Genomic DNA, 13955 nt, shown 5'->3' with positions numbered 1-13955 from the left:
GTAAAAGTTTTTCCCACGTTGATCTTCAAACCTCTGGACCCCATGAAAGTTGAAAAAACAGTTAATGCCTTTTGAAGGCCCATCTGAGTTCGAGATATTATTGCGGCGTCGTCAGCATATAAAAGTATTGGGACCGACGAGCCATTTATTTTGGGATAATCAACTTCTAAGTTGGTTAAAAAGTCTGCCACTTCGTTAATGTACAGGTTAAAAAGAAAGGGTGCAAGGATGCATCCTTGCCTAACCCCTTTTTCTATGGGGAATTTCCTGGTGCATTCACCGTTTTTGCCGTAGCGGACCATTGCTCCTGCACCTCTATAAAGTTCCTTAATGAAATTCAGAATGGGGGGATCTGAACCTAACTTGGTTAAAATTGACCATATTAATTTGTGATCCAGGCAATCGAAGGCCGAGCTTAGATCGACAAATGTCATGAACAAGTTACCTTTTTTAGCCATCGTATATTTGCTGGTTATTAGAGCCAGATTCAGGCCCTGCTCCACTGTGCCCAAACCTCTCTTGAATCCATACTGAAATTTTGAAAGAACCCTCTCTTCATTGGCCCAGGATTGTAATCTAGTCAATAATACTCTCCTTGCTACTTTCATCAAGGAGTCGAGCAGGGAGATTGGCCTATAGCATTTAGGATCCTGCATGTCGCCTTTTTTAAAAATTGGGATTACGATGGCTTCTTGCCACGTAACAGGAAAACCTACTTGGCTATAGGCATTTAAGACATTTGTGAGAAGCGGAGCCCAGAGGTCCAAACTGTCTTTAAATATATCGATGGGAATACCATCTGGGCCTGGAGCTTTTGAGTTTGCGCTCTCACAAATGGCCTGCTCGACTTCTGCAGACGAGAAAATTATATTCAAAGGGAAAGTATCTGCGTGATGAGTTACCTCGAGCTGTGGGTCAATAGGATTGTTTGCAGGGATTTCACGATGATTTATCTCCAGTAAATCATCTTTTTTATATAATACCGTGAAATAATTGACCCAAACGTCCTCAGCTATCGCGATTTCGAGTGAGTCAGTCCTACTTTCTACAAAGAATGGGGCATTGACTACTCTCCAGAAGGAAATATTATCGCGAAGGGCGCTAGCTCTAATTAGTGCTTCCCATGCATGTTTTTTAAGTTAATTTTTCCTATTTGATAGGGCCTGTTTGTACGCTAGCCTCGCTTCTCTGACTAGCTTAATATCCCTCAGGAGTGTCTTTACAGCCTGCAATAAAGATGTATGGGCTTTGGTGCAGGCAGAATTGAACCAACGGTTCAGTTTAGTCATTTCCCCCTCTTTGCGTTTCCTAATCAGTTTTTCCTTTATGGTAACCGCTATCTTACTGTAGGCCAACTTAACCATCTCGGGAGAGGGATCTTGTTCCAAGCACGTCATAAAGTGCTCCTGGTCTTTTATGATTATTTCTTTTAAAAAGTTTATAGGGTCCACTTTCGCCCACTTCACAGCATAACCATTTCTTTTGGAAAGAGTAATAGAATGACAGTATCATTTATCAGGAAGGCTCAAAGCGTAACCATCATGCAGGGCCATGTGCAAACTGATACTAATTGGGAAATGATCGCTAATTGCTACATTTTCAATATTAAATCCCTGAACGTGTCCCTGTCTGTTGTTCGATATCAGCATAAAGTCAATAGTGGTCCCTGACCCATGCCCATGGTAAGTTGTTTGAAAATCAACCACAAACGCAAAGTTCATTCGCATATCCTAGGTCCCATTCATGCATGAGTTGATTTAACATGTTGCCAAAAGTGGAATGCTCAAAATGAGAGCTCGGTTCGCCCTTGAAATGAGTTATGCCACAAATATCCACACCACTATGGGGGCATAAATGGCAATTGAAATCACCCATAATAAGGGTGCAATCCGCCTTTCCTGATCCCAAATTTAAAATGTTGGTTAGGTTCGCTATAATAACTTTTGGTTCTTCTTTCCAGATGTTATTATAAAAGTTAATTAGAAGAAGATTCATCCCCTCTTCTACAACAGAAAAGCCTTGCAGGGATTTACACACTCTGTTGTTTGCCCCTTCCCATACTACTTTCTTCACTGTGACTTACACCAAATTGGAGACATAAGTACAAAGCCCGCCAGAACCCCTGCCTCGATTACCCTGAGTAGATGGTGTAAAGATGGTAGTAAAGCCCTCTATGTGCGACTCCTCCTGGTCCCAGCACTCTTGAAGGCAAACAATGTCGTATGTACTTACAAAGGATAGAAATGTCTGATCATTCAATTTCTTGTGTAGGCCCACGACGTTCCATGAGGTTAAAGCCAGATTAGCTTTCCTCGGTGTTGGTAACGATACTATTTCAGAGTGTTGTGGGCTCAAGCTTTTATCTACGTTGTGCCCTATCGGGTCTAAAAGTCCTTTGTTTATTTTTTCTTGTATAGAAGTTTCAGATGGCTCAGTAGGTAATGGGCAGAGAGGATCAAAGTTCATAGTAGTCAGGGTTGAACTGGTAAAGGGGGGTTTTAAATTACACAAATCAGATTTATTGCCTAAGATTGAAAAGGTGGACAAAGTACTACACTCCTTATTAACCCTTAATGAGTACCCTAATGGTCAATCAACCATATCCAGGCATTCATACCTATTTCTCAGGGGGATACCCCTCCATCCATCCAGGTTATACTGATTTCTCCTTGGCGGCCAAGGCCTAGGTTCCCAGTCTCTCGATCTATATCTATTTCTTTTCCAGTGACCCACTTGATTCCAAGACCAATCCATGCCCTCCTCCCAATATTGGGATTCAGCATTAATATATGAGTTCGTTGGTGGGTAAAAGAAGGAAGACGATAGGCGTCAATCCCCCCCTTTTTTTCCAAGTCAGGCCAGGAGCAAATATAATCCACCGTGGCAGAATCACCACAGCTGACTATAACGCAGTTGCCCTGTATATTTTTTCTAGAATCCCCAATCCGTACTACTCTTCGGACTGAGGTAATTCTACTGGTATATGGGGATTGGAGGGGTCTGTTTTTGCCTAACCACTGAAGGACCTTGTTACGAAGAGACCAGGAAGGTTCATCCGTATTTTCCATCAACTCAGGGACCCCCGTGAGGATAACTGTATAAGGCGTCACCTCGGGGGGAAGATGTACCGGCCGCCTAAGCCTTGCTCCCTTCTTGTTCTCTTCTCCCCTAGGTTGTGTAGTCGGCACTTTAGAAGAAGGGTGTATTATAGGATTTGGCTTGGCTAACCCGGCAGGGTCCTTGGTTGTACCAGGGGTGGACTTAGAGATGTCTTGGATTGTATTGGACTTTTCCTTTACTGCCCCTGCGGTGGTATCAATGATGTCTTGTGCAGTTTTCCGCACAGTTTGTACGTCTGCAGGTTTTATAGATTCTGTAACTGGAATTCGGGGAACAGTTTAGGCTAATTTAAGAGGTATGCCCGGGGCTTTAGATTTAACCCCCCCTGAGTGCGTAGAAGCCAAGGTTTTCTGGTTGAAAGGTAATGTATTTAGCTTCGCTAGCTGTTTTTCAATATACATTAAGCTTTTTTCTACTGGATGTAGATAACATTTAAAAAGCTCCCCCACGCTATTTAATAGTTGGGCATTTGAGGCACATGTGTCACAGGTACCCCCAACTAACCGCGTGCTATTTGAATTCTCAGGAATTTCCTGAATATTAATCACAGGAATGTTGTTATCATTTTGTGAGCACTGTACAGAGTGATTTACATCAGAAGCCTGAATGTTTACAGAAGGTATAGATTGAGTAGAATTAGACTTGGTCCCATTTGTCTTCTTTGTCTTCTTTTTCTGTTTAGCTATTGCGCCTTCCCTCTTCCCTTTATCCTTTTTTTCCGATGACACAACGTGAGTTTGACATTGAGATAAGTCTGGTGTTTTTTCTAAGTCATCGGATAAGTGTGAATCAAGGGACAGCTGGGAGGCAGATAAATCAACCGTGCTAGGGACGGTATAGATCTCTGCCACAGTTTCATTTTGCATTGCAAGAGAGGTGGTCGGCCTTGACTGTATTGGGGTTTGGGCAGAAGCGAGAGGACCTAAAGAGGACCTCCTCGCTATTTCCAACTCTTGCGAGACCCTCCGTTCCAGCAAAGATATACTTTGATTAATCACCTCGCTGGTTCTGGTGATAAAAAGATCTATAGGGCCAGTTATTTGGGCTGTATTCTGCGCAGTTTTACTTCTTGATCCTCTTGTGGAAGTCATTTCGTGACAGAAAAGAAAATCAGCGTACAAAGTATGGTCGTCGTTATCAATCAGTGTGGGAGGCAGTTGAGTGAAGCTAATTACACAATGAAGTTAAATGGCACAATTTGAATAAAGATTGCACATAACATAGCCCAGTCCAGTCTTACCCGGTCTTGAACGGGCTTAAACGGGCCCGCCCTTGGCCCGTGCTTTGCCCGGCATCCCGCGAGACGGTGCGGTTGTCCTTTTTAAGCGCCTCCTGGCGCTTAGAGGTGACGCGGATCCCCAGTAGGGCTTCTGGGTATTGTAGTCCTGCCCCTCGCCGGTCTCCACTCGGCGGCCCCCGCTCCAGTTGGTCAGAGAGCGGCGGAGCAGCGGGAGACTGGCGGGCGGGTCCGCGAGGAACTCTGTCACTCAGTGGGAGATTGTGGGCTCGGCAAACTACGGCAGCAACACAGTAAGAAAAGGTTTCCCGCCTCCAATGGTGCTGTTGTCCTTTTTAAGCGCCTCCTGGCGCTTAGAGGTGACGAGGATCCCCAGTAGGGCTTCTGGGTATTGTAGTCCTGCCCTTCGCCGGTCTCCACTCGGCGGCCCCAGCTCCAGTTGGTCAGAGAGCGGCGGAGCAGCGGGAGACTGGCGGGCGGGTCCGCGAGGAACTCTGTCACTCAGTGGGAGATTGTGGGCTCGGCAAACTACGGCAGCAACACAGTAAGAAAAGGTTTCCCGCCTCCAATGGTGCTGTTGTCCTTTTTAAGCGCCTCCTGGCGCTTAGAGGTGACGCGGATCCCCAGTAGGGCTTCTGGGTATTGTAGTCCTGCCCCTCGCCGGTCTCCACTCAGGCAGCCCCCGCTCCAGTTGGTCAGAGAGCGGCGGAGCAGCGGTAGACTGGCGGGCGGGTCCGCAAGGAACTCTGTCACTCAGGGGGAGAGTGTGGGCTCGGCAAACTACGGCAGCAACACAGTAAGAAAAGGTTTCCACTTATTCCACTTGCTTCTCCTATTGAAAATGTAGGCAGTGATCCGCTTGATTCATGTCTTGAAATTGTAGAAAAATCCTTTTTTTGGTTCTCCTATTGAATGTGTAGGAGGTGCACTATTTCCTTCTTTTGTTTAGCACGTATAAGGTCCTTGTTTCAGTTTTCTTCTTGAATTTCTAAGAAGGCGTCAGATTGTTTTCCTTTTTAGCATAGATGAAGGTCTTTGCTTTGCCTTGTTGATTATGTGCTAAAAGAACTCAACTTGGTTCTTAGGAGTTGCTTTACATGGTCCAGAAGGTTATCTGCTGGGGGCAGGTGTGTGATAGTAATTGTTGGCCCTTACCAGAAGCAGTCTAAAAAGTCTTACAGGAAAATCAGAGAATTTCGCAGATAGACGGTTGCTCCAATCTTCTCAAATGGGGCGAAGAGTTGTCTCAGCCTCCATCGGCGTTCAACCGTTACATGGGCAAAATCCGGGCGGACAAAAAACGTATTTCCTTGGAATTCTTTTCTGCTCGTTGGTCTAGCCAGATCGTAAATTGCTTCTCGTAAAAGAAAATTTCCGAAGCAGACCAGAATGGCTCTTGGGTACTGATTTTCTTTTATAGGTCTCTTAGGGAGTGTCAGAGGAAAGCGGTGAGCACGATGAACTTCTCGTTCCAATTCCCATTTTGAAAGTTCAGGCATGGAAGACTTCAAAAGGTTGACAATATATCCCTTGGCATCGCTTCCCTCTGCCCCTTCTGCAATTCCCAAGAAGCGGAGGTTATTTCGTCTTCCCCGATTCTCAAGGTCCTCCATCTTTTGTCATTAGGTCTTCGATAATAGCAGTTTGAGACTTTTCTCTACCTTGAAGTTTGATGACATCTGCTTCTAGGTTTTCTGTGCGGCTTTCCACCGTGGCCATTCTATCCACTATCTCCATACAGGTGTTATCTACCTTCCGGATAGCACCCTGAAGTTGTTGTATCGCGTCATGATTTCTTTGACTATCAATTTTAACATCCGAATGAAAATCCTTAATGGTCCTCAGGACCTCACTCAATAATGGTTCTTCAGAACCTCCTACTTTATCAGTATCATAGAATTGTTGTTTCTCCTTAGTCTTTTCAGCTGCCCCATTCTTAGGATTTTTCAATTCTGTGTCTCCTTTAAATGTAGGGGTCAGACTTTTCCGGAGGGGTCTAGATTTTTTCTTTGACTGCTCCTGGTTACTCCCCTGATCCGTTGTTTCGTCATCTAATGGTTGATGGTATTTTCTAGATTTGGATTTCTTCTTCTCCACTTTCTTTTTCGAAGCAGAGTTTCGACCCGGTTCAATATTGTTCTTTATATCGGTTGCTTCCAAATTGGCAGTTGGTGAGTTTTCGTCCTCGCTGACCGCACTTACGCCTCCAGTTTCGCTATCAATTTCACTAGAGATTGAAACGCCAGTTTCATAAATTTCAGAATTCGTTTCCTCTGACGAATCTTTGCCCTTAGCTTCTAGTACTTTATCTTCAGGTAAGATTTGTGCGTTAGTGCGCACACAGTCCCGTTCTTGATCAACCGGATCTGTAGCCATTTCTGCACTTGTGCTAATTAGATTAGGATTTATTCCATCTCTGGAGATCTTGTTCTTCATTACATCTTTTAGCTTTCCATTACTCCTATCATCTCCCTTATCTCCTTTTTCCAGGGATTCTTTTGAGAGCGGTATAAATATGTTAGATATCCTTGGTTGTGTTTTATCACATAGACCCGTTAGCTTTGCTGCGGCCTTCAAGCTTTTAATAGTTTGCACTCTTTTGGCTTTTTTGAGCAGAAGTTCCATCTTCCCATCAGCTTGGTCATCGGATTCCTCTTCTTCGAGGTTGCATTCATTTTGCTGCTCATTTAGCTGTTCTTGTTTCTTCTGTTTTCCCCTTTCACCCTCTTTATCCTTCCTCTTTTCTTTCTCCTTCTCCTTCTCGACATCTTTCAGGGCATTTTTGCTTTGACTTTTGTTTTTCTCCAAATTATTTTTGTATTTTGCTTTGCCAGTAGTAGTACCCTCTGTACCTTCCTTTCCATTTTTGGCCTCCTTAACTTCTTGTGCCTTCAACCCTCTTGTTTCTGGTCTTCTAGTGGAGCCATTACTCTTTTGTTGATAAGTTATCGGTTGTTTTAGGCCACTTTCATGATCCGATGTTCCAGCGTTTTTTACAGGTGCTTTAATCGCCTCATTTACTTCATTTAATTCATTTGCCTCATGTACCTCGATCGTTTCCTTAGCTTCCTTAGCTTCATCCTCTGGGAGCACCTTACTCGCGGTTTTGGTAGAGCTTATTTCAGACATTTTCAGTACCATCTGCGCTAATTGGACTAAAATTTGAGACTGTGGTGCTATTGCCACCATAGGATCTTCAGCAGTATCCTTGAGGTTGAGGTTGAGAAGATCTGTATAGGTATAATTCCACTCTTGTACTCCCTTAAAGATAGGCTTTATCGCGTTCCTGAACTCAGTCTGCTCATTCTGCTCAGTCTGTGTTGGCTTTTGCAGTGGTCTATGCTTGTTTTGTTTTTTTATATGTTTTTATGTGTGGTTTCTCCTTATGCCTGCTGCCTCTCCCAGATTTCCTTAAAATAATAATAATTTGCAGTGTGCTCATATAGACAAATCAGGGTTTTTTTTTTCCCTCTAGAGAAAGAGAAAGAGAAAGAGAGGGTGCCTTACTCCACACCCCCTGTCAGATAGAATGTTTGTAAGTTGTTTATTGACACTCCCTGGGCCCACTGTGCAGAGGCGTGACTATCCACCTATCAGCAATCGGTAGGCAGTGCTCTGATGAAGCCCTGCACACTTTTTCACAGAGCTGCCGTCTACGTGAAGGGACAGCAGGAACAATGTCCCGTGCAGTGCAAACAGAGCTCAGAAACTTGGAGCGATTGGAGCGGAGCGGCTCAACAGTTCCTGTGAGCCTTACAGCAAGCTAGGCGGCTGCGCAAAACTTCGGCGCTCTACTCCTCCATTCCACGGAGCACGAGGGCGGGAAGGTCCGGGAGACGAAGCAGCAGGGGAAAGTAAAACACAGGAGGAGCCGTCCGCGCCGCGGGCGCCCTGCGGAACCAAACACCACTGCTTAGCCGCTGCTCAACACTCTCTCAGGTCCGGTGCGACGTCTGACCCTCCGCTGTCCGGCCAACACCACAGTAATCCAGCCGCGATCCACCTCTCACCGTGCTGGTCGGACCCTCTGGTAAGAGGTTTTTTTTTTTCCCCCACAGATGTCGCAGAAGATACACGATACTCAGGGGTATTTAGCGCTCTCCCAAATCAGGCTTCAACCATCAGCCATCCTAGAGTTGCTCTCAGGTCCTCAGAGCAAGAGTGGTGCGACTTCTCACACTGTCGCCATCTTGCCTCTCCCCATCAGCTTTCATTCCTTTCCTTTCTCTTCGCCCCATTTGAGAAGATTGGAGCAACCATCTATCTGCTAAATCCTGCATGTTTAAGAGTACTCTACAAAGGAACATCAAGGAACTTTACAAGCGAGATTCAAGCAGAAGCTTACCTGCATGAACTCTCTGAACTAAGAAAATAGGAGGGGGAAAGTTAACCAGCCGAAATGAAAGACTCTTGATATCTCAGGCGATCAAGCAAGTGGTGATGCCCGGATCACACGGTCACCCACACCTGGGGCCCCTTGGCCCCAGGATGCCTCACGGATTGGAGGGGGGAGGGAGGCGCGAGAGTGGGGGTGGAGAGGGGGGAGGGGGAAAGGGAGGGGGAAGGGTGGGTGAGAATAAGGCAAAAAATGGAAGACGGAGGGAATGGTGCAGAATCAGTAATGGTCAAAGGATGCCAGCAAGGAAAAAGTTTTTTGAAAAGATTTTTGATATAGATACCTATACTCAATTTGATGGCACACATTAATATCTGTACAATGAACGTGGGGGGATTAAATGATTGGAGGAAAAGACAGAAATTAGCATATGTGGTAAAACATAATAGAATAGATCTTCTCTGTTTACAAGAGACCCACCTCCCTGTCATATGGATACTTCGTTACATATATTGCGTTAAGTTAGCATGAGTGCATTACATGTTTAAACAGCCTTTTTTCCTTCGGCTTCAGTTTTGCACACGACACATACTTGTTGTTGTCGCCTTCACCCTAGAAGCGGTGAGGTGGTTTATTTGAGAATAATATGTTATTTCTATGCTATCAGCTTTGCCTGGTACACTTGGTACAACTGTCTGCACACTGAGAGCTGCACACTCTAAAATTAACCTAACACAAGGTTGCTGGGAGGCTTGATCCTCGCACCACATTAGACATAACACAAATAATGTTGATGCCAACATTTTGGGCTCTACGCGGGTTTAAGATAGAGTTACACGGAATGAACGTAGACACTTGGTGCTGCGCATGAAGAGAGCTGGTAGCTGTTGATGTGATCTGCTCCTACTGACATTGAGAGGTATGGGGCCGCCCTGCTAAAAGCCCAAATGAGACCTTCTTAGATATAAAATAATATGCTAGATAGGGTGCGCGAAATATAGGTGATATAGATTTCTATAGAAATTGCATTATAACATGCTAGCACCTTTTGCTTACTATGGATTAGTGACTATGCTGCTGACTCTGATTTTTATAATCTGCATTTTGGTATTATACAAGATACTGCGTTTGAGAACTTTGCATTGAATAATAAATATTTCAAACTTGCACTTGTGTTCTTTGACTCTCAGTTTTGGTTTGAAATGATTATATAACGAAAGAGTGTTCATGTGTTCCACGATTCCTGAGGTATTCTAAAGATCATGTTCTGGTTTGTCTAAGACATGGATCATTCCATAATGATCCATGAGACACTGTAGCTAGCTAGGTAAGGAGATTTCTGACACTGAGATGAGTTTTTGGATCATCCTAACTCACTGAGGTTCTAGATCTCTATGCACAGTTCTGTGGGAGAACGGAAACCCTTGGTCTAAGAGAAATTTGCTTTCCATAAATGGATTTGAATTATTAGCCTGTACAACTCAAACATCAACTATTAGGGGGTCGCCATTCTGGGAAGGGAAAGTTTAGGGAAAGCGAGGAAAGTGAAAGAAGATAGTAATGGAAGATGGGTGATTATCGAGATGGAACTGGGTCTAACTATCTGTACGGTATATGGCTCTAATGAGGACGAACCTGAAATTTACGATTTTCTAGAAACAGAGCTTGCAAATTGGCCCACCCCTCTGGTTTTTACAGGAGATTTAAATATCTCATCTGAATGGGGGAGGAGCATATCGTATCAGGGGAGAAAACCCAGAGTTTTTAAAGCGGTACAAGCAATGTTAGCTTCTCATGGGCTTCAGGATCTATGGAGAGCTAAAGAACCCCTAAATGCAGGCTTTACATACTTTTCTAATCCAGCCCAGAGATACTCAAGATTGCATTATTTTTTTGTCTCTGTTTTAGAATCTGAAAAAGTTAAGATATGGAGACTCCCAAGGGTTATTTCAGATCATAATCCTCTGATGCTAAATTATGCTATGGGAGGGTTAGAACGGTCTAAAACTAATTGGACTTTTGAAAGAAGGCTGTTGGCAGACAGTAGATTTGTTGACCACCTGAATATATGGGCTGGTGAATTTTTTGCGGCAAATAGATACAGCACATCTCGGAATGGGGTCTGGGAGGCTTTCAAAGCTGCACTGAGAGGAGAAACAATCAGCTGTGCCGCCAGGCTTAGAAGAGAAGATAGGAGCGAAGTAGAAAAATTAATGGATAAGCTAGTTAAGGCGGAAGAACAACATATAAAGGATATCGCCTCAGGTAGTAATAGTGAGGCTAGTCAGGGTGTTCTGCTGGCAGTAAAAGCGGCATTGCAGAAGGAGGTTACACAGAAAGCAATCTGGGAGTATCAATCCTCAAGGGCAAAGAGGTATGAAACGGAAGAGCAAGCTGGTAGAGCACTTGCTCTTCGGATTAGACAGGAAAGATCAAAGAATGTGATTGTGTGTATAGAAGAAGAAGGGATAACATATACGGAGATAAAGGATATTCTGCTGGTGTTTAAAAAATATTACCAGAAATTATATGAGGAGGATCCCTTCAATAATGAACAGGAGGAGGGATGTATTGATAATGGACCTTGACAAAAACAGCCCTTGATAAGGATATAACGTTTGATGAAGTTTTATCTGCCCTGCGAGAGTTAGCACCAGAGAAAGCATCAGGCCCTGATGGTCTCCCCTTGGAGGTCTATAAAGTAATGGAAAAAGTGATTGTTCCTCTTTTAGTAGATCTATTTAACGGGATACTGTATTCGGGGGTGGTCCCGGATTCGTGGAAAGAAACAAATGTTGTAGTCTTTCATAAGAAAGGTAAACCAGCCGAGAAACCGGGGTCATATCGGCCTATATCCTTAATAAATGCCAATACTAAACTATTCTCAAAGATCTGGGCGAAGAGGCTGGGCAGGATCATAGGCGGTCTCGTCTCGCCATGGCAACACGGTTTTGTCCCTGGACGCGGTACGACAGATCATACCTGTAGAGCGATAACTTTGTTTGATGCCCAGGAAGCCGTGGGGGGAGAGATGGCCATGATCCTGCTCGATGCAGAAAAAGCCTCTGATCGGGTGGGGTGGAGATTCCTCTGGAGCATTTTGGCCGGGAGAGGTTTTGGTCCGAATATCATCAGGGCTATTAAAGCTATGTATATAGATCCAGTGGCCACAAATACGGTTATGGGGGAGAAATCTGATAAGTTTAAAATAAGTAGAGGGACACGGCAGGGTTGCCCCTGCTCCCCCATACTATTCGCTCTGTATATTGACCCTCTTATTCAGAGAATTTTAGAGTGCCCTAGAATATCTCCAGTGATCTATAATGGCTTCGAAAATAAGATCTTAGCCTACGCTGATGACCTGGCGGTTATCATAACAAACCCGCAGCAGGCACTCCCGGAATTGGTACAGATGGCTAAAGTTTTTGGTCAAGGCTCTGGATATCTTTTGAATGAATCCAAAAGACAGATAATCTGTTCCAGGAATATACCAAGACCCGACTTAAGGTATGTCGATTCTGCCATATATCTAGGGGTAAAGATTAATGCTTTAGTGTGTAAGATAGTGGAGGAAAACTACCCCCCCCCTTATTAAATCCATAGAGACAGATCTGAAAAGGATGGACGTTCTTCATCTCTCTCTGGTTGGGAGGGTAAATGTATTAAAAATGGCGATGTTTCCTAGGGTGTTGTATTTATTTAGAGCCATTCCCCTATATATTGGGGAGAAAATTTTGAAGAAATTAGAGTCTACCTTTATATGGCAGTATGGTAAGGTTAGACGATCAACGACCCTCATGTCCCTCCCGTTGGAAAGGGGTGGGATGGCACTCCCGAACTTGAGATTGTACCACTGGGCTTGTCTCCTGATCCATATGTCAATTCTGTTTCAACGCAACACTGGCACGATTATCGCAGATAGCCAGGGTCCCCCTCCAATCTTTAAATTACTGATGGGGGAGAAAGCAACAGGCCTATTGTTGACGGAATTAGAATATAGGTTCTATAGGAAGGCACGATTTAAGACTCTACTGGGGGCATGGCAAGTATGGAAATCAATCTTAAAATTCTTTCATGTACCTAAAATTAATCCTTCTCTTCTTTTGGAAAATTCGAGTCTTTTTCCTCAGTTAAAGAATGATGGGAACCTACAAATTTGGAAGGGTTTAGGGGTGAAGATTATTGGAGACCTAATGGTAGGAGACAAGATAGGTGGGTTTGAGGACATGCAAAGAAGATATGGCCTACCTGAAAATCAGTGGCTTATACATAGCCAAATCTCGGGTATCATACAGGCTTGTAGGCCAAAACTTAAACCTCTGGTAGACTTCCCTGTGGTTGAGGGCATTGGAAGAGGAGGTAGGAAGATAAAAGAGGTCTATAATATGCTGGCATCCAGATTACAAGATGATGTAGGAAAAGTAGAAAGCGACTGGGCAATTAAACTGGGAAACCCGGACGTAGATTTGGACCTAGCATTATCGTTAAATAAAAAGATCTTTCGGGCGTCCAACCTACGGGCACAACATTTTAAAACAGTTTTTAATCTGTATTATACACCGGCCAAACTATTTGCATGGGGTGTTAGGAATGATGATTGTTGCCCGAGATGCAATAAGGGGCAAGCAGATTTATTACATATGTTTTTTACATGTGTGCGATTGGCCCCTGTCCTGGATGGAATAACAAAATTTTGGGAGGGGCTGCTAGGTCATAAGATCGATCTATCCCCAACACTGATGTTATTTGGCTCAGATTCAAAACTGGTTTTAACAGAGGATGAGGCTGCTTTGGTTTTTATGTCGGTCGCTGTGCTTAGAATCTTAATCTCGGCCGGATGGAAGGATGTTACAGCCCCCTCTTTTCAAATGTGGGTGTCCAGATTTTTGGGTATTTATAATATTGAGTCGTGTCTCTATGAATTTAAAGGTGTTAAAAAACGAGAGATGGGAAGACGATTATGGGCCCCGGTTAAGAAATGGCTGGAGGACAGAATAAGAACTTGAAAAGTATTGTATTGTTATATTGTTATATTTATTGATAGATCTTCATTTTATCCCCACGACAAATAATGTGTTTCTGGATGCTTTATTCGAGTGATCGTGTAATTGTATCAGATGTTATCATACCTTGCTTGTGGTTAATTATGTACTTTTTCATTGCACCATGAACTCCAATAAAAAAAAAAAAAGGAAAATCAGAGAATTTCTTGAATACGTCATTGCCTTTAGAAGGTGAGACGTTTTGAGCAGAGCCAGTCAC

At 43.9% G+C, this 13955-nt stretch overlaps 1 protein-coding gene across 1 annotated transcript in view; it reads left to right on the top strand.

Annotated features, from left to right (window-relative positions):
• Positions 1-10906: 10906 nt before the first annotated feature.
• Positions 10907-13955, top strand: part of TTLL10 (tubulin tyrosine ligase like 10) — a 172908-nt gene continuing 169859 nt past the window's right edge. Inside the window, exon 1 of the mRNA XM_086952019.1 lies at positions 10907-11261. Within this exon, the coding sequence (XP_086808145.1) occupies positions 10907-11261 (355 nt within the window). The remainder of the gene's footprint in view (positions 11262-13955) is intronic.

The sequence above is a fragment of the Lissotriton vulgaris genome, unplaced genomic scaffold (assembly GCF_964263255.1).
Source record: "Lissotriton vulgaris unplaced genomic scaffold, aLisVul1.2 SCAFFOLD_1368, whole genome shotgun sequence".
Lineage (NCBI taxonomy): Eukaryota > Metazoa > Chordata > Amphibia > Caudata > Salamandridae > Lissotriton > Lissotriton vulgaris.
Note: the sequence above shows the minus strand (reverse complement) of the source record. Positions and strands in the feature narration are given on the sequence as shown.